This window comes from Apteryx mantelli, chromosome 15, assembly GCF_036417845.1.
Source record: "Apteryx mantelli isolate bAptMan1 chromosome 15, bAptMan1.hap1, whole genome shotgun sequence".
Taxonomy (NCBI): Eukaryota; Metazoa; Chordata; class Aves; order Apterygiformes; family Apterygidae; genus Apteryx; species Apteryx mantelli.
The window spans coordinates 12,388,116-12,409,434 of NC_089992.1; the positions used below are offsets into that span (position 1 = coordinate 12,388,116).

A 21,319-nucleotide genomic window follows, 5' to 3' on the forward strand; every position below is an offset into this window, starting at 1 on the left:
AATGAGATTTTTTGAAAGTATTGGATCATTTCTAAGTTAGATTAAATTCAGAAATACTTTTAAAATTTCTGCCATCTATTGGGAAAACTTGCATGTCTCATGTGAAAAGTCTTACAGAAAGATGAAGTGACTTGCTTTTCCCTCCCTATTCTTTGTGGGAAGAAAAGCTACATTCTTTAATACAAAACTTCAAATCTAGCAGCTTTTTAAAGCTTGCTATGGTTAACAGTTCAAGATGAAGTAGTCAGTTCATCAGCTAAGAATACTTCTACATCCTTAATATGAACTGTTCAAAACAAGGGGGGGGGGGGATATGCAGAAAGTAAGCCCTACCTTGATCAAGTTCCAACTAAAAACATTGCTATCAATAAAGTGGTTTTAGCAACCCCACTGGTGCTCAGCAGAAGCAAGTACAGGTAACTTGCTATTTCTGTACTTCTAGAAATGGATTCTCAGCAATTTTAAGGTATACTAAGTGTATGAGGGAACACGTACACTGCTATACCAATGTGAAAGAATTCTGCTAGGAGCCCTTCTCCCCATGGGGAGGATCTAGACGGTCCTTGGGAGGCTCTGTTGGCAGCATAAAGAATGCAGCTCCTTCTTTCAAGGGCTTCAGTTTGGTTACAGGAGTTAAACTATCAAAACTCTTCCCAGTTAAATCTGCATGAGCATTAAACATTTTCCACCATCACTACCAAGTCTTTCACAAAATGGTTGTAGACAGCCCCCCCCTCAACCTTAATCTAATCAGGCTGATTAGGTTTTCAGAATTTTGAATAAATCTAGTAAAGAAGTATATTCCCCATCTGCCCATAATTTTAAACACTTTTTCCAAGTTTGAAAATTTATGAATACAGAGTTAAATAACAGATGTTATTTAACAGGTGTTACAAAAATGTAACAGTAGTGAGCAAGCACCACAGATGAGTAAGATGCATTCTAAGTAAGTCTGAAACAATATGCAACTGAATTCTTAATGTAATGTTTTGCTGAAATGATTAAAAAATGGATTCTTATCATGATTTGCAATTTGCAGTAAAGCCTGTACATGAAGCCAATTAATTCTTTGATAAGTCTGAGTGACTTGTTCTGGGGGGGTGAAACACTTAAAGGGAAATTAGAAAGAATTCAAATCACAATAAAATTACTAGACTGACAGAAGACACTGCTTTATGACTGTACAGCTCCAGTCATTTTCATTACATGAAAGCATCCACCACCTGTATCAATGTGTTTAGAGAAGAAAAAAGAAAAAAGTAAACGTCATACATGCCTTAGCCCTGTAGGAATGAGAGCCGCCTTGAAAGTTGATGACACCATAAGCATCAGTAGGAGTCTGTTCCGTATGTTTTTCCACTGACCATTCTTCTATTTCCTGATTATAGTTTTCACCCAGCTTCACATCGGAGTATTTCATAGCAAGACTTGCAGTAAAACAGGCATGTTGTCTGACCAAGCGGCCACAACAGCACCTGCACCAAAGCGTATCATTTAGAATACTTGAATGAAGACAAGAGAGAAAACTTATTTTATTTATAACAGAGACAGGCTAGATTTACACCTGAAAGCAAAGTTTCTAAATATCATATAAATCTCTTCCCTAGAAGAAGCCTTGTTGCCATAAATATTTAAAACAAGGATAAACAATAAAACACAGTTATGCAAAATATTCAAGCTCGCTGACACAGCAAGTTAGAGGCCAGAATATGCTTTGAGTAGTCAGGACATAGAAAATCGCAATCGATTCTTTGAGGCCAAGTACTTCATGTCATATCTATAAATAAGCGATCTAAGTATTTCAGACAGTTCTTCATTTTTTTTAAAAATCTTCTAACCTTTCACTGGCTTATTTGTAATCCTGATCAAAACTTTTTAGAACCCCATTATGAAAGCCCATATTTAATGGAAAAACACTAAAAAATAGTGAAGAACTAAAAGAACTCTTACCTTACAAGCTGCTGACAAATTTGACATCCTGGAAGGCATCTGTAAGAAATACCATTTAAATATATGGGTTAACTCCAGTTCAAATGTTAACAGGGAAAGAAAAGAAAAAAAAAAGTCACACCACTTCTCATGTACTTGCACAAAAATTATTGAACAAAAAGATCTACAGTAACTGGAAAATGTGCTAAATGCATAAACAGATGAAAGTTTCAGTCTTGTGGCTTTCAACTAGTTTTCAAGCTTTGAACCATCAATACCTGAAGCCCAAGAATATTTTAGACTCAGATAGCTGCAGTACTCTCAAATGGAAACATTTAGGTAGATGCTGAGAAGTTACTTACAGGCTGACATTTTCTTTCACTCAATTTAGCTATACAATGTTGTACCTATTCTACAAATTGATACTCCTAAGGTAAATCCAAGCCGAACTGCATGTGTGGGAAGGTTGTTATTTGATCATTGCTAAGTTGCATGCGGAAAAAAAAAAAGATGTCTGAATAAACTTTATACAGCCATGTCTCTACACAGTGAGTTTATTATATAAAAAAAATTTCCCATTTCTACCCTCTTTCATCTTAAATATTTTCATTGTTTTTCTGCTAATAGTTTTATTAATGTTTAAAGTTAACATAGCAGTTAAGTTGATATAGCCGTTTTCTGCAATTTTCAAAGCAGTGTTAACCATTCACTAGTATGCAAGTGCAAATGTGTGCAGGTGAAATTGCAGAAATTACATAGTAATCTTAAACTGTTTTCAGACTTAGAGCATAACCAATTTCTTAATTTTATCCTCTTTAGAAATTATATTCTACTGTTAATTATTTAGGTTTTTAATATTAAACTAGAGCTTAAAATCTTCTCTGGCAATTACTAAAGCATAAATACCAACACTAAAAAGTAAGGATCAAAAACATTGCCTACATATGACATTTTGGATTTTGTCTACATTTGATTCAGTTACGCATGATTCAGGAACAACAATATGGGATTCTAGAAACTGAAGGAAAAAATCTGATGGGAAAGTTGTAAATTCCCTTTTATGCTACACAGGGGTTAAACTAAAAGGGTAAGTGCTGAAGATCATTTTGTTCCTTGGGAAATGCTCTGGAAATTTTAACAGCTTCCTAATTACTTGATTTGCATTTGCAGATTTTCCACGTGCTACAATCATGGCCATAAATTCTAAAAGCTTCCCCAGGTCACACAGTTTTAAGGAATGTGATGAATAATTCACAATAATTTAAAAATTCAAAAGCATTGACTTTGTTCCTTCTATTCTGCCTGAAAACAAGTTCCTAAAAGAAAAAAAATAGTATTCTGCCTGCATGGAACAAATGTGATCATATTAAGTTTTTTCATGGAAAAGACTGAAGCAGAACTTTTCTCAAGCTCATGAGAAAGTGTCTTGTGCTTAAAAAAATGTGATTAATAATTTTGTGTTAATAATTTTAATATTTTGAGGTAGACAACACTGCCTTAAAATACAAAATTTAAATGTTTTCAATCTGTCTTTATTTCATATCAGTGATCCAGATGTTACGACTATGCACATCAAGTTCATTCATTGTGGGAACTCTTAAATTACATCTGTGACATTTAGTGAAGGTAAATTCTACAAGTAAGAAATGCTAGGGTTAGCACTAAGTTGCTTGATTTTTAGTAGCATGTGTCTAACTCAGTATAAGATAAAAGCATCCAAGAGATTTAAAATATTCTTCATTAGTCTCCGCCTCCCCTCTAAAACCCTTTTTCCCAATTTTTTACTCTCATTGTTTTCTCACAGATCTTAATGATGAAAAGGGACTAGAGAGAATATTTTGATATTTGTTTCTGTTTTGCTTATCTCCCCTGGAAGTAAAGCTTTCTTCAGCCTTTGCTTTGTATCTATTATTAGTCTCATTCCCTTCAGAATATTCCTTTTTCCTCCCCCTTTCTATGAATTTTTCAACCTTTCTTACATCACTATCAGCTTTATTTTCACACATCACTGTTACACTTGCATTGCTGTTCTTCAGACCTAAATATAGTCCAAATAACTCTATGGGACTTTCTGACTTTTTGGAAATACTCCACACAAGAAAAACAACAACAGCAAAAAAGAGCAAACAAACAACCAGAAGACACCCGCCGTAGACACACCATTGACACACCGCTGGACGAACTGGTTAAAAGCAGCAAGGAGAGTAGGTGAACACCTATCAGGGGATTCCTGCAATGCCAAGGTACTTCCATAAGAAAAAAATCTAAGACAGAGACACACAGAGAGACACAATGAGACTGCCCAGACACAAAGGACTGAATTCAAGGCAGTATTTTGCTACAGACTGAGTAGTTAGTCTAATACTCTTACATCACTTTTTCAATTTAAAAGGTAACAGTGAATTCTTATGCCATTTCTAGCTTACCTGTGGGGGTCTTTTGAACTTGGTATAATATACACACACTCCCTCTTGGTGAAAGTATTTTCTATCCAGGATTTCTGGGACTGAAAAAAGTTGAACAGTATTAAAAAAATACACATTAAATTATCATTATATGCTTTGCTGTTTCCCAAAAACTAACAAAATCATATATCAGCCTATAATGGCATCTAACACTGGTCACCCAAACCTTGAGATAAGCAAGACCATAAGTAAACAACTTCTTTAATAGATGCCACTTGTTGTAATAAATAAATCCCTTAAAATCTAAAGTAATATTTTCAAAGTTAACAATTAAATGGCAAAAATCCCTCCTGTAATATGCAAATAAAGATGTATAAAAACACAAACAGCAATTCAAAATATATTGTTTAGCTAATCTGTGGGGGGGGGGGGGGAGATTTAAAGAAAAGCCCATAACCCCAATATACACTCAAATAACAGTACTTTCATCTTTCTCTCCAATTAAGTAAAATTTCATCTAGCGCAGGTAAAAAAAAAAAGTCTTCTAATAACACTGTCAATCTTTTCTAGTGGCCGTAAATCAGGACAACCTTTGCTCTTCATCAAGAAACTTTTCATTTCAATAGGCAAATGTAATTAGCATCACTCCAAGAGGTGTTTGGAGCTTAAACTCAAAACATATTCTGAAACTTGCAGCTGAAGATGTTTACTTCATCAGATATTAACCTACTTTAATAGCTGGACACTATTTTATTTGGGTTGCTTTAACCAATCAGGTAACATTGTTTTACGAGCTAATCTCAAGATTATTTGCTAACCAACAGGCATGATGCCCAGTGTCTGTGTCAGCTTTCAGCAATACATTGGGAAAGGAACTTGGATGTGATTTTTAGTAATTAAAAACAGGAAGAAACTTTGGGAGGTTGATCTGCACCTTATGCAACATTAGTTTAAATCCTTATTAAAATTACATCAAGATTTCTTCATTGCTAATAGCACGTCCAGTTTTAAATTTACATTCTACATTTAGAATTTTTTGAAAGTTTTCCTATTTTTTTTTCTACAGAGAAAAAAAAAGACTGATGTATATTATTAACAGATATCTGCGAGAGTTCACTGTGGGAACTATGAATTAAAGATTTTTAGACCTGTTATAACAGAAGATTCAGTACAGACATCTGGTCTTTCACCTACTGCAATGTCAAGATCAATTTAAGATAATACACAGAAGTTAATAAAAGTAGGACTGTACCAGCTGGTTTTAATAAAGTCCCCTGGAAAACTGGTCCTCAACTGCCTGCCCTCTTTCAAAGCATTTCCCATATTCAGCAGATCTTTCCCACGTTATTCCTCATGACCTCCCTCCAATATTTTGTCCTAGCAAAGCCTGGCTGTGAATCTGCCAGGTGAGCGCCCAGCTGGGGCTCCAGTTGCTATCCTCCCGTTCAGAGGGCCACCAGCCTCTCCTCTCCTGGGGAGAGTGGGAAGGGGCAGGTACAGGCTCCCACTCCCCAGGAGAGAAGGAAGAAAGATGGGAGAAAGGCAAGATATACAATCCGCAGCAGAGAGTGGTTGGGGGGCATGACAGAATGAGCGCCCACACCATGTTTTTCATTTAAATTTATATTTTAAACACCTGGAATAGTCATGGCCATCATTCACTGCCCTCCTCTCTCCTATCCCTGCACAACAGAAGGAATGCTGTTGTAAAGGAGAAAAAGGCCTCGCAAGAAAGACGTGGGATATTAGCTATTATACGTGAACATGCCATTATGAAGGATTCTATCACATTCATGCTTTCTCCCCCCGACCCAACCCGAGCAGTTTGAAGTGACCAACTTGCAATAGCCCAGTGAAAGGGGAGGCTTCTTCCACTCTTGTCCTCAGAATTCACACATAAGCCTTCATAGCAGCCTTCAATCCATACGTAATCCCTTAGCAGCCTTCTCCTCAGTTCTCGGCTCGGGAGAGAAGCACGTCACTCTGCACGCGCGACCTGCATGTCTCCTAGCACACCTGCTCCTTACCTGCTGCTGTGCTCAGAACAGCGTCATCTCTTCTCTACCTTCTATCACAAGATTAGCAGTGTTACACACACGTGGTTTTTTTTTTTTATTTTTAATATCAATATGCATATAGTGGCTAGCCTCCAAGTTTCTCGCTTCCATCCTCCCAGAGTTTTTGTTTGTTGCCTTTATGTCCTATATAAAACCCTGTTCTGGAAGTTGCTTGCTGCTCAGCCAAGTGTCCCTGTTGCTCATATGGTATATATTTCTGTACTTCCTTTCTTAAAACAGATGTCTTTACATAGATCATTACTTCAACACTGCAGTAGTTTAAGCTTGCATATAAACTCTGCTTATCCTGCAGAATATAAGATAGAGAAGAGTAATTTAATATTTAAGTATTTTAGTTAGCTGGCTAAAACCACATCTTGGAGCAAGCCATCACATGCCTAACATGACAGATACCGAAATCTGAAGTATTATAAACCACAAGTAATTGCATCTATTGCTCCATGAAATATTGCTTATTATTAAGTGGTGATCAAAGCTGGGAACAAGGAACACTGGTTTACAGCATACAGCACCAGTTCTCATAATAAATGGTTCTGAAAATAAAATTTAGAAATATATACATATTAATTTGGGGGATTTTAAAGAATGCACAGTTTTAATCACTGATGAAGCATTTTTTTCTATATATTCTTCAATAGGGCAAGTGTTTTCAGTATAGCATGAGTACACCTATTCAAGTTATGTGGAATAAGTTCTATACTGTCATTAAAATGTACTTGGAACTTTTTGTTTGGTAAAACTAGACTTTCTCCAGCAGCACTCCTGTACTCTGATTCATCCTGATCACACAAGATTTTATACAGAACTTGCTAATAACACATTCCTGCTTTCAGCTGGGGGGCAGGGGAGAAGGAAAAAGGAAAGAAAGAAAATAGTAAGGAGAGAATAACGAAAATAAGACTTTTCCCATAAATGTGTAAAGATCACATTAAAAAAAGTAGAACGAACTGATGCACGGTATTATTTTCTATGTAGTAACAGCTGCTATTTACGGAACGATCCTGTGATGACCAGAAGGAAGATGATGCTTAAGAGAAATCAGTTTCAGGATAGACTCTGAAATACTTCCTTAGCAGTAAGAGGTTAAAACAGGAGATCAGTCAGCAGTCAGAATCAATGTTCAAGTTACCAGACTTTATTTAAAACAAAACAGTCCGCTCAGTTTTTGATCATTTCTACAGCACACACAACACGCACACAACCACACCTCTTACATTTTGCTTCCAGCAGTCAAGCGACTTCTGTTGACAGGAGCGATGGTGATCTGTTTTGCCGGTGGATTTGAGAAGGTGTACTTTACATGATGGCAACAGCTCCGTAGTGTTGCAAAAAGTCCAGATTTTAGGAAGAAGCGTAAGTGGTAGTTTAAACATAAAACGGGGGATTTCAACTATTTATTTTCTTTCCTTTCAAACTTGCATCTTAAAGACGAAGAAACAAAAACCTTTCCATATTCTCTCCCATGCATTTCAAATTTGCCAAACTAAAATATTTAAGATTTACAAGAAAAATATATTGCTCCAGAATGATCTTTTTTTTTTTCCCCTACAGATGGAAGTTACATATGAAAATGTCTCCACCTTAAGACTGCTAGTATTCAAAGTTGGCAGGATCACCTCTGTGCACCAAACAAAACTTGTAATATCTCTTACTTTTTGGAAGACGTATTACAGGAACCTACTAACTCCTAGCTCTGAAGTGGCCAACATCGCTTTTGCTCAGTTTTCAAGCTGTCGAGGGTTATGCAAGACACCTTATTCTGGTTCCACTGATTTTGGGGTAGATAGTCAAGCCCACTGTGTCTTTCACTACTTCTGAAAGAACTTTAAGAAACAAAAAGCGCATAGATTTGATTCAATAAGCTAGAACAGATAAACTCACACTGGGATCATGATTAAAGGAAATACTTTAAGCCACTTCCAATAAATAAGTCCTTTCATAACACTTTCACAAGCGCTAAAACAATTGTAACTGCTATTTGAAACAAAACTTATTCAAGTAGTTGCTGAACTACAAACTCAAGAGAACGTGTCTGAATTGGAGCACATACAGCAGTATTTCCAGACTTCAGAAAGTATCTAAGTGCCCAAAAAACCCACAGCTTTTTATAACAGGTAAAAATTTTACCATAACAATTTCCAGTATTAGTTATTTTTGCTTCAGCAATAGCATTAGCACTTCAAAGCATCGCTTATAGAAATAAAATAATTTAAGTAGACCTGCTAAAGAGGAATTCCTCACATTACCTTTACTGAAATTTATGATGGGTATTTCTAGCAAGTCTCCTTGTAGAATGAAACTCTTAACACAAAGTTAACTATAATTTGAGGTTTTATATGTAGCAGGTTACAAACAAAAAGAAGCAATGCACAGTGTAAGATCAGGTTCCCCTGCCCCCCGCCCACCCCCCCCCAAAAAAACCCAACACTCAATCACCTTCCCCTCCTTGATCTAACACAGTGTTCATGGAAGACTCCTGTCCAACACACTAAATGAACAAAAAGCTTTCAGGAAGCTCTGGCAGGGCTGCAATTGGTGCACGACACTATGGCAGTGCCTTATCAAACTGCAGTGGAATTATTTGAGTTTATCCAACAAGTTTTGTCTGAATCATTTTCTACAGAAAAAGCAAGCTTCCCTATTTGGCAAGATCTCAAAATAACTTACATGACTTAACAAGTCAGTAAATATGGCAGTTGTAAAGATACTAGTATAGTCGACAACCATGACCTTGTTCATGTATGAAAGAATTTGTTTATTCTCTCTGCTCATTTATTTGTTAATGATATCGCATGTTGTTGGAGGCTTGTAAGTTATGGAATAGTTGCTACAACACTAATTTTAAACTTTTTTCCAAAATATCACTCTGGAACCTGCAACACCGTATATCAACCTAGCAGTTCTGCTGACAACTTTTCTGTAAAACTGAACAGCTGGATCAGGAAACTGACCTGGATTAAAAAGAAAAAAAATTTTTCAAACCAAGACTTTGCAGAAGGATGAGAATACAGATATCACACTTACTGATTGCATAGATGTTTGACCTTATTTTCAAATTTAGAAGCAATAGCAACTTCTACAGTATCTCATATTTCAGCTTTCTAATCTTTGTTTGCACCATATGGGTCTTTAATATACACAATAGTTTTTAAAGGAAAAGACCTTCCAATTTTATTTGTCCCTTATTAAAAACAAGTAGGCTCTATACTCTTTTCTCTTTCCTCACCCACCTCCAATTTCCAAAAAGTTGAAATTTCCATTTGGGCAAAGAACAAACACAGAAAGTTTCAGCAAGCCTGAAAACAGGAAGGTACAACGGAAACTGTCTGCTGCATAAGTATAGCAGAGGCTACCACAGAGCCACCAGTTTCCTATATGTCCAGGCCACTTACAACTCACAAGCTAAATTTCAAAACATTCAGACAAGACATTCTGTTCTCAAGAGTCTCCTTCAGTTTGTCTATTCAAGGAAAGACCCACAGACAAGTTACTACTTCCCACATGCCTATGCATACTGCACACACTCCTTTGACTGTGTAGAAGAGGCTCTCTTATCTCCGAAACCCGTGCCATTAGCCAGATGCGCTGCATCCTGGGCCTGAATCATGGCCCCTGCCCAGCAAACAGCAGCACCTACCGGAGCACTAGGCTCCTCCAGCGGCACCTCAGAGGCAGAAAGTCCAAACTAACCTTTATCTTCTTACCACGCTCACACTCAATGCCTAATAAAAATCAGATAAAGCCAAACAACCAGGATGAACACAACTGCAATTTAAGTTAATGCATATCAAGTAGTTTAGCATTAATGCAGCTTTTTTTTTTGTGGGAAGAGGTGACATATAAATAAAATGCATGCTCATTGAAGGGATTCCAGCAAAAGCTTCAAATCTTTAAGGCAGTAAAAACTTTGCTCTCCAGTCAAAGTATCTTGGCTTGTTCTTAATACAAGTTCACTGAAAAATATTCAAAATGTGTATCCCAGGATAAGCTAAAGCAACTAAGTCACTGCGTATGGGGTGGAAAGTTATCTGAAAGATAGTTATACATACTTTTCCCAAAATAAGAACCTAAATATCATGCTGAAAAATCCCAACAGAATGCAAACTCATTAAAGAAAATCTCCAGAACTGTAGCAAATTTTAAGTAAATAAGTGGATGTCGGGGGTGGGGGGGGGGGGAAGGGAAAGGTAAGCAGTTTGATGCTATATATTTACCTACATTTGTTTTAAACTCTTGGCTCCAGCAAAACACTTCTTTCCTTGCAATTTAAAATTACATACCTCTATAATTACTGTGGATTTTTTTTTTTTTTTTAAGGAGGGGGGAAGAAAACAAAGCATTTAGCTAGCTAGTATTATGTACTATATTTAAAAGACTCTTTGCTGAAGAATACCAGTACTGTCTGTCCAGAGACTACACACACAGACACACAGACACACACACACAAGCACCTAGGAAACTTGTTGTTGAATTAACAAATACAATATCACTAAGCCTTACCAATTTTTAAGTATTTTCTATAGAAGGCATGGATATGTGCAATACTGGAAAGAGGAGTAGGCCCTATATTATCACAGTGCCAAAATCATGCAGAGTGCCTTGATATATCCCTATGAAACATGTCACCCTAAATGATGAATGATACTGCTTGAATCTACAACTGCTGTTTAATACACTAAAAATGAAAATTCTTGCAAGTGCATTTCATCTGCAGTCCGTTTTTTTTTGTTTTTGTTTTCTTTTTTTTGAAACCCTTTATTTTTCCTGTAGCTTTATCTACAGGAAAAAGTTGCTTAGCTTGTTTATTTGCTTTCCCAAAATATTGACACACCTTCTGTCAAAGAACCCAGCTGGTTCAGACACAGACGGATCCTATCCCGCACAAAAGATGTCACTGCTACGTTGAAGATCCTGGTCTGCACAGAACCATTCACCTGGCTTAACTTCACTCCTAGGAAGTCAACCGCTCTAGTTTTCTGGGTTGAAATATTTCTCCAATGAAAATATCGCTACATGCCTGAAAATACTGTGCTCAAAGGCAAAAAAAAATATTATTTTTATTTTAAATAGCGTTGAGAAAGCAGGGAAGGAAAAGGGGTAATCAAAGAAAGTCTTCTGTCCATTCAACTGCCCAGTGCATTCAGAAACAAACCTCAACCCAGCGAGCAGAGATATGAATCTTCATATCAATGGCTCCCTCACCGCAGAAAACAAACCTGCAACAATCCTATTCTTTATTAAACAGTTCAGGAGATTTGCTCTGAACAGTCTTCACAGCAATCTAGGTCTTTAACAGAGCAGCTATTGTTTCGTCAAATTCTGCTCTGACGTAACACAGTCACCACCTAATTCACCAAATCCATTTGCAGTTTGGGATGCAAAGAACACTTGGGACTTATCAAAAGTGATTTTTAAAGCTATCTCCTAAACTTTACCAAAATGATTCCAATGCGCTTTTTATAGAACAGGTAGCATCTGTGGGATTTTTATCAAATAACCACAATGCACAATATTCAATATATTTTATATATTATATATACACATATATAAAAAATATGAGTCTATAAACTTTTTTTTTTTAATATGTAACTCAAAAGACCGTAAACTCACATACAGCAAATTTAACATTCTGAAGTCTTATTTTTAAGTTTGATGTAGCAGGAAAAAAAAATGCATGGACCTATTATTTGGGGGATATTTTATTATTATAAGATTTTTTTATTATTATAAAATATGAATATTTTATATGTAGATTCAGACTCAACCTATTTAATCCACATTATTGGGGAAGTTATCTTCTATCTGCAATATAGGTCTTCTAGTGGGAATCTGGAGCAAATCCAGCATGCCTAAGTAAAAATCCCAGGATTAACATCCATGTAAAGGTGCATGTTAAATCACAGTCATAAAATTTCTCCTCCTTTTTGGAAAGTCCCAAGTGTTAAAATGCATATACTATCCTTGCAAGACATGAAAAAAAAATTAAAATATACTTTAAAAATATTTCACAGCTCATTCTACAGCATGAAAGACTTCAGGTCACACAGAACTTATTTGTTCATTTCAGAAGACACATCCAAACACTGGTGCGAGTGTAATTGCAAGATGGCTATTTTAAAATGGCCTTCTCAACTGAGATAACAGTAAACACCTTCACAGTTAAATGCCCAAGAAACGAAGTAGTAATTAAATAGGCTTGCCAAAAAGGGAGAATCTATAAGACTCAGAACAGCAAATTATATTCCTGAATAGGCCTTCAGAAAAGCAGAGTATCCTATATGGAGAGTTTTTTCCTAGTGTATTTTGCTATTTATTTTTCAACTTTGATAATCAACAGAAATTGGAATTTTCTTAGGAAACAGAAAACACAGAAGAGGGTTAACCAATATCACCACTGTCAACTGGGTAAGTAAATTGATCTCAACAGCTTACATTTGCACCTCTCCAGACTACTGAAATATTAAACGGAAAAATGTTAGCCCTTCTATAAAGGCTATAGATGGCTTTCTATGAGCTCACAAATCCAATATGTTTCAAAGCATTCCATTAAGCAAATTAAAAACATATACCAAAACTTCTATCTAAAAGCAACTAAGGGAGTTAGCCCACTGAGTTTTCAAAGGGGATGAAGAGAACTCTTTCCCCATAAGATTTACTACCTTCATTTATGACACAGATGAAAAAAAGGATAGAAAGGGAGCACATGGTAATCACAGCAAGAAAAACACCAGCCACAGCTTTGCAGCCAGCTTTTTCAGATTTAACTCCAATTCCCATTTCACTTCATTAAACGAGAGACTAAAAGTAAACAAAAAACACCAACACCCCATCACATGGCCAAAATAGAGGGATGTTTTCAAGCCAGCTGTCATACAGTCACTGCTTGTTTTTGCCAGAATCCCGTGTTCGAAACCCATTTTTAATGATGTCCAGCCACCAATTTAAACCAACCCCAAATCGCCCTTCTATTTTTAACACACAGTCTACTCTTCTTTCCTTGCCTATGGCGATACAGTTGTATAGTCTACATCCTCTTCATTTCCCTTAACATTGAGCATTTATCTGCAGTCTACACTCATTTTAGTCTTACTGTTGACTGCAAGTCTTCGCACTCTTAACTAAGGAAGGTAGAGTTGAGTCAGCGTGCCTGCTCACCAATGCAGAAAAGAAGCAATGCCAAGCCTTTTTGGCAAGTGTTGAGGACGGCCACCCTCCACGGGCCTCTCCCTGGCACGCACTGCGACATGCCATGCGTGCCTCCAAGGAACCCTGCACTTCGCGGCTCACCACATTTACTGCGCAGGAAAGAATTAGTTTGGTTCAGACTCTACACGTCTGGGAAGCACGGCCTTGCCTCACACAAAACATACAGTGGCATATGAGCAGACAACCCTGTAAACTCTACTTCTATTTTTAGAAGGAATAAGGCTTGGGGCAAGCTACCAGTGGTAGAACAATTCATGGTGCCTGGAGCCGTTTCCCAAGCAACTTCCAATCCCTCCCCCATCACATAAGGGGTACAAATTACAGATATGGAAAAGGAGTTGGTGGTGGCCACCTCAGGAAACAGCAGTAGGAGCGGGCTCCTGTCACCAGCCAAATAATTAATCCGACGCTCAATTTGCTCCCAGATGAAAAAAAGCTCAACTCCGGAATCAATTATTCCTAGCCAGCATACAAGCTGCGAATTCACTTCACCTAGTGCAAAGAATATCTTTGAGCTTTACAGGTCTGCAGATTTAAACAAGGTCCTCCCTTTCTCATTCATGAAGTACATGAACATCGGATTAATGCATCATGCTGAAGCACATTAGAACTGCGAAAATCAGATTGGATTGGGTGTATGTTGTTGGTCTCGCTCTACCACTTCTTAACCTGCTCCATTTAGAGATCTGATTTATTTTTAATGTCATATGAAGAAAGAGACTTCTCTATCATTACAGTGAGGATTTTGGTGCCTACTGACCTAAGTAGGCTATTATTAACTCACTAGAGTAATGGAAAGTTATTATCGCTACAGGATGCTTGACATAGCTAGCCCAGGACAACTCTCTGAATATCTAAAAAAAACCAGAAAGGCTCACTTTTAAGTTATCACAGATCAGTAATATTTAGGTAAATGGCATGGGTGGGGGTGTGTGGGGGGAACGAGAGAACACACTAGTGTGCGTGTGAAATAGGTGACAGCACCTGACCACAGCTAAGGAGGATGAAATTTCAAACAACTTGTCTTTAGACAGTATCAGGGAGAACTAATTTTTTTGTTTGTTTGTTTGTTTTTAATGACCAAAATCAGTAACACTAGGAAAGAGCCCTGTTGGCAAACATGTAAAGAATCACCTGAAACAACAGATTTGGCATTTTGTTTACAAGAACCCCACTGTGGAGGTAGGATGGGGTACACTGCCTTAACTCCTAGTGCCTGAACTCCTGTACAGGTTTGCACGCACACAAACATCCCATTAGTTGCTAGCTGCAATAGGGGAAGTAACTATTTTAGTCAACTCGCTACAGTGACCAGAGTTCTTGAGAGATTTTGCAAGCAGCACGTCTCGCACTTCACACACCTCTGCACCTGCAAGGTCAAGATCATTTGACTGTCATGTTCACTAGGTCTTCCTGTACTCCCAAAAGGACACCAGGAGCGGGAGCGCCATTAATCTTAGTGCTCTTGTAATTGTAAAGATGAGTTAGAAGCTGGGATAGGATGGAGAAAGTAGAAGGGGTGGGGGGGAGCGGGGGAGGAAATCAAAACAAGAGATCGGCATAGTAGATGTTCAGTAGGCAGCATTACAAAAACTATATATTTTTAATTCAGATGATAAACAAGGAACTACTGGGTTCAGTCACATTTTTATTGCCTGTCAAGCCAGAGAGCTAGCTGTCATTAGAGCTAGCTAACTTCACAGTTGCTCAAGAGCGTACACTGACTAGAACTCAGCTCCAGACACATGCAGTATGACGGCAGGCTAGAGACATCCATGGACCTAAACTCATAAAGTGCTTTCCCCTCTAAAGTTATTTAAGTAGTTTCTGTATATTCTAGGAAAGTGCAAAGGAACTTAACTGGCTTTATTTATGCAAATGTGAAAGCAGCTACTTACTGTCTGAAATAATATATAAAACTTATTTAGGTAACTTTAAAAATTTCCACCTTTTGTTTTTGTGGGGAACAAACAGTTGTTTGACCTATTGTGCCTTATTTTATTGATTTTTCATGAGGCTACTCTTACATAAAATTGAGCTCTCCATCACAACATGACACTGACTGCTGAAATATTCTTCTACACTTACTTTTCCATTAGCATTCAGGTATTCAAATATTAGTAGCCTTTGAAAGTCTCAACTAGAGTCTAACACCCCTCTCCCTAGATTTTTCTTTTAAAGATTATAGCTAGACTTGTAAAACCTATGCAAGACAGTGTTTTACATGAGATCTTAAAGTCATTCATTCCATCTCTAAGCCAATATTTAGGCTGCTAAACGTGTACCATTTTACCATACTGTTTTACCAGAATATTAGAATATTTCCTGTCACACCATCCTTCATGCACATACAGAATTGCTAATTAAAATACAACCAAAGACACCCCAATTCTTAACTACCGATTTAAACCTAGGGCTGGCTACCTCTAATAGGGAAATAAGAGAATGCCTTTTGGTGTTTCTCTTATCCTGGTCTTATGTGGCTGCCTCGGCAAGCATGAATCCCGAAGCTAGGTATCCAGTTCTCAAATGAAAATGCAAAACTCTTATCAAGCACTTCTATGGACTTGAACCCTCTGACTCACCAGGTGAGGCACTAGCAGCTCAAAAGCAGAATCATTTCATGGAAGGGGACAAAAAAAAAAAAAAAAAAGACAACTTTTTGCTCTTGTAGGGGAAAAAAAAATAAAATACATCTGATAACAAGAAGAAAAAAAAAATGCATTTGAACGGTAAGAAATTCATTCAAAATGACTGTCCACTAACTGAAAGCAAGCAAAGTGAAGCAATACAGGTAGTTCCATAGGATATACAATTTACTGTCTCTTAATCTTATCTCTTAGTTTTTGTTAATTGCACAGAAATATAGCTATCCTCTGCTTAAGCAGATGGAAGAAACAGCAAATAGCTTTTCAGCTCTCCCACCAAACAGAAGTGCAGGTTACCAAAAGAGCTGAGCTACCTACAAAACAACTACACTAAATACTACAAGCCTAAATACATAACAACATATTCCAAAAATGAAATAGTTTCTTTCAACTAATCTCAATGACATTGAGAGCTTACAACACCATTCATTTAAGAAGTTTGTCTTGTTTATTATTTTTTCCAGTGTACCTACTTCCAGTGAAACATGACAACACTAGAGGTGGTACACAGCACAAAGCCCTGGCTAGGCTGTACTGGACTTATACCTTGGGCTTCTCCCTGACCCAGCAGGGGAAATAAATGAAGAAAGACTAAAATTCTAGAAAAATGAAGGCAACAGTAAGGAGGTAGAGGTCCTGGCAACAGCAAGGCCACGATACAAAGGAGAAATATTTCCTTTAACAGATGCACTTCTTAAAAATTATACAATAAAGGTGCAGTCAGATGAGACAAGCTGACCAAGTCACTACTCTGCCCTCTTACCTTTTCCAAGATGCGCACTTGTGCCAATTCCCTCACACTGGCTATAGTGCACCAGCCCTTCAGTGAGTTGATCCAGCTAAAACAGCACAAATTAATTCCAGGAAAACAAAGAGCCAATAGTTCTGCCCAATTAGCATCTGAATCAGTTCACCTGATGTCAGAGCTAAGGCAGGAGAAAGGACCACATGGCCATGACCAGGGTGGGATTAAGAGAAGCAGGACAACCCCTTTGGCAGCAGTAACCTACTGGGTTAGCAAGACAGCTGAGCTAATGAAAGCATAATGTCAAGGTATATCAAAGTAATCCCCCACAGCACACTTACTCTAGCAGCCAAGAAAATATAACAGATTTGACACATAAAAATGCATTTTTTTAAGCAACTGTATCCTGATGTTCAGAAAGAAAGGGCGATGTTTCTGTATTTCTCACAGAGCTGCCAATGAAGCAAAAAGGTACTGCCTAAGGTCACGTATTAGGTGAGCAGATACCCTGGGTTTGAGAATAACGTTCACTCTCATGTGGCAGTGAAGACAGGTTTTTCCTAATTCACAATATAATTAAAACCCAACTACTAATACATTAATTATTCATGCAAGATCCCTCTTGTCTTACATGCAGATCTTTATATATATCAGAAAAACTCAGAAAAATCCACTAGTTATACCCAAGAGGATAGTCAAAAAAGACTAACTTCATCTTGGCTGTGCTAATTTTCCTAGATTGTCTCTGCTGAGAGACAAGAGAAAACAGCTGTTCAAACTCCCTCTCCAACAAGGGTGCCTAGGGAGACTCATTGCCTAAATTAGCTCTTGCGAATAATCCTCACCACTCTCTGCAAAGTCTACCTGTGTTCTACAGATTGTCTGCATGCACGCATATCACCCAAAAATGTTTTTCACAAGCTGAAAATAGGATTTTTCTGAAGGCATTAAAAAAAAACTTGTATGTTATCTACACCATTAAAAAAAACTCAGCCCAAGATTTAGTACGTGTTCTGCTGTCCAGCAAAGCTCTATGATTATAGTAGTACCAAATATTTCTTCTGGTGGTCCACAAAGCACCAGCTACAACCAGATTGATGCATTCAAACAATTTGTTTGTTAGCAGCTTTCATCACTGCGAAACATTCACCTGTAACACTAACTGAGAGCGCAAACCAGAACAAGACGATTAGTGTTTTCTGTCCTCTCTCCCTATATAACCAACATAAGAGACTACATGGTTTCATTAGGACATTTGAAACAATTACAAGGAATTTAACAGTTAAGGAATCCCAAGCCCTACATAGAAAGATAGGTTAAGATGGAATGCCTAATTCATAATGAAAATTGCACACATAGCAACTGCACTTTTCATACAGCTTGAAAACTTAAAAGGATTTTCCTGCATAAGATTTTTATAAAAGAAACCAAGAATAAGACAGATCAATTGCTTAATGAGGCAAAGGCACAAATCCCCATCAAGTGTTTGAAGTTGGCACAACCTAACGGGACAAAGGTTAGTTAAGGGGACATTTCTACATTTCAATGCCTCTGACTGCAAAATCAGTTTAAGAGGTTGATGTTCATCCCAACCTCCACATCTTTTTTCCTGCCCCTCACATAGGCGATGCAAGGGCTAATAGGGTTGCCCCTTGAACTAGTTTGCAGTGTAATGCCACCAACATTTTCCGCAGGACAACTAAGGGGTCAGTACACCTCTGCCTGTGAATGAAGATAAGCCTCCAACTAGTTCTGCATCCAGAGGCATTGGCACTGCCACACCAAACCAGTTTCCTAGAAGGTTGTCTAGGATATTTGTCAGCTGTGGTATCACTGGTTCACTACTCTTTTTCCAGTAGGTACAAGATTACTACTATGACCAGAAATTCCTTCAAGAACAATCACTCATTCCTTCACTATCTCAGCCAGAAGATCACCCCCAGCCACACACCCTTTAATATTTTCAGATAAAGTTCTATTAAATTTGCTGTTTAATAGGAGTCTGATAATCAGTTTGGACAATACTGTAGTCAGGGAACATGGGAGAAACTGGTAATACTTTGACATTTAAAACTTCATTAACTGCACCCACTCTTGTAGATTAACTGATTTTTATAATTGAACAGAAAGTTGATTAACAGTTCTATAATTACACAACTGGTATTTTTAGGCTCCAATCATGTGTCACTTAAGCACATGCACAACTTAACCTATTCAGGTGAGTGAAGTTATGCCTGACTCAATATTCATATGATCACAGCAGCAACTGGGACAGGCTCTGAAGGGAAGTTGAACTTTTTCAGACTGGCCCTAGCCCCAAACCAATATATCGGATCAAGTTTACAATTAAACTTGCAATTTTAGTTAAGCTGTACATTGGCGTAACCATCTTAAAACTCGGTCCCATGGTTGCTGCTATGCTAATATCTATCAAATATATTAGTAGAAAGCAGCTTCACTACCTCCTACCCCAAAGAAACTGTTTCAGCTTCTTGAGAAAGTTAAACAGAGACGGGAACAGCACAAAAAGCAAATAAGCACCATGTTAAGAATATGGGGAAAGAAATCTAGCAATACTTTGTCATGCAAGACAAATTACCAGAAGTGGATCTTTTGCCAACAGAAATAGCAGCTTGGTGTGAGGGGCAAAACTCATCTTGATGCAGCTCAAATCATGAAGAATGAATACAGCACAATGTATCTGGTAATAAAATTTCTTTTTTTTTTTTTTTGAATGCATGCTACCAAATGTAAAGTAAGTTAAGCAAAACATCCTTTCAATAAGAAATTAAATACAAAATTATTCAAGTATAACTGGTATGTGCCTATAGTACAACTAGGTAGGGGCTGTAATACAATTTGGTTTATACTCTGAACAGGGTACAGAATCTGACTTGCGATGGCACAGTTCCTTCCATCCATCCATCCATGTACATAAGGCTCTAAGATTTAGGAAACACCCAGGTAGAGTAGTGAATATAGAGAGTAATCTGAACACTTATTAATGTCATGATAACACAACTCTCAAGCATTGGAGAGCAAGATTTCACAGTAACTTCGGCTGATGGGGAGTTTGGTGTGGCACAATCCTGTTTTCCTAAGCCTGTGCACATGATCCCACCCTATCTCATACCAGCACTGACATTCATGCAGTCATGTGGAGAGCTGATTCAGGGAAATGACCAACAAAAGAACTAATCTTCAAAAAAGGGAAGCGATTAGATTTTCATCCAACTCAGATCCCTGAAGCAGCTGAGCGACTGCACAGCAGAGTGAAGCACAAAGGGAGGAGCAGGATGGTGGCAGCCAGAACTTAGGTGAATTTAAATTGGCCTAGAACCACACCTTTAAGAAAAGTTTTGCTAGATTTAGGAGTGGCTATTAAAGTTACGGACTTAAACACATTAACCCTGCCCCATGTCTGAGATGAGTACCCTGTAACACACGCATCAACACCTCAACTACTGCAAGTCAGTCTTCGGACTTTAACTGTTGATGAATTAATTGTGGGAAGACCTGGACTGTTAACTAATACTAGCTTAAAGAGTGGCCCAAGTCTAGAAATTTTTAGGCAATAAATGCTTGTGAAGTACAATATTCCTAACAGAACAGCTAGAAACTAATTTACAGAAGGTATGAATTTCAATTTTAAAAATCATGATTGTCAGGTCTGCATTTCAAAAAAACTGAGAAGCAAAAAAGCAGTTATTAGGATAAGAACTGTTAAACTCAGATCTTGCAAAATTTCACCAAACAAATAAAGAGACTATAAAGGAAAAGCATCACTTCTATTTGCCTCTTAGCAAAGGTGACAAGAAGCAAGTAGATAGGACTGAGATAGTAAATACCTGTTTGGGTAGGAAGAAGTAGGAACAAAGCACAGAACAAAGGACAGTATTCAGTTGCAGTAACTCCTGTGTTAAGAGTGACTGAGCTGTACCAGACACTTTCCCAAACTTTGAAGACTACAGTTACATTATAGTGAAAGACTGAATAAAAAGATCAAATTAACTCAGTTGTTGCTGAGAAAGTATTCACAAGCAGGAACGTATCAATGTATGACTCCAAAAATATACTACAGGAATTATCCAAGAGGTTCAGTCAGTTAAGAATTGAATTAAAAAACAACAACAACAAAAAAAACAGCATACCAGAATTTAATAGAAACATGACAACTCATAGAACCTACAGGTTTTTTTTGTTTGCTTTGTTTTTTAAACAAAGTCAACAATCAAAGGCAGAATCCCACAGTGCTGGGAGTCATCCAAGCCTAGGCTTTGAGATCCATGCCTACGAAGCAGGAAGCCT

At 37.6% G+C, this 21,319-nt stretch overlaps 1 protein-coding gene across 1 annotated transcript in view; it reads right to left on the reverse strand.

The window, feature by feature from the left end:
• Positions 1–21,319, reverse strand: part of TRPM7 (transient receptor potential cation channel subfamily M member 7) — a 62,124-nt gene that overhangs the window by 33,821 nt on the left and 6,984 nt on the right. The window contains exons 2-4 of the mRNA XM_067305853.1: positions 4,356–4,435; positions 1,951–1,989; positions 1,277–1,475 (exon numbers count right to left, since the gene is read on the reverse strand). Coding sequence (XP_067161954.1) covers positions 1,277–1,475; positions 1,951–1,989; positions 4,356–4,435 — 318 coding nt within the window. The remainder of the gene's footprint in view (positions 1–1,276; positions 1,476–1,950; positions 1,990–4,355; positions 4,436–21,319) is intronic.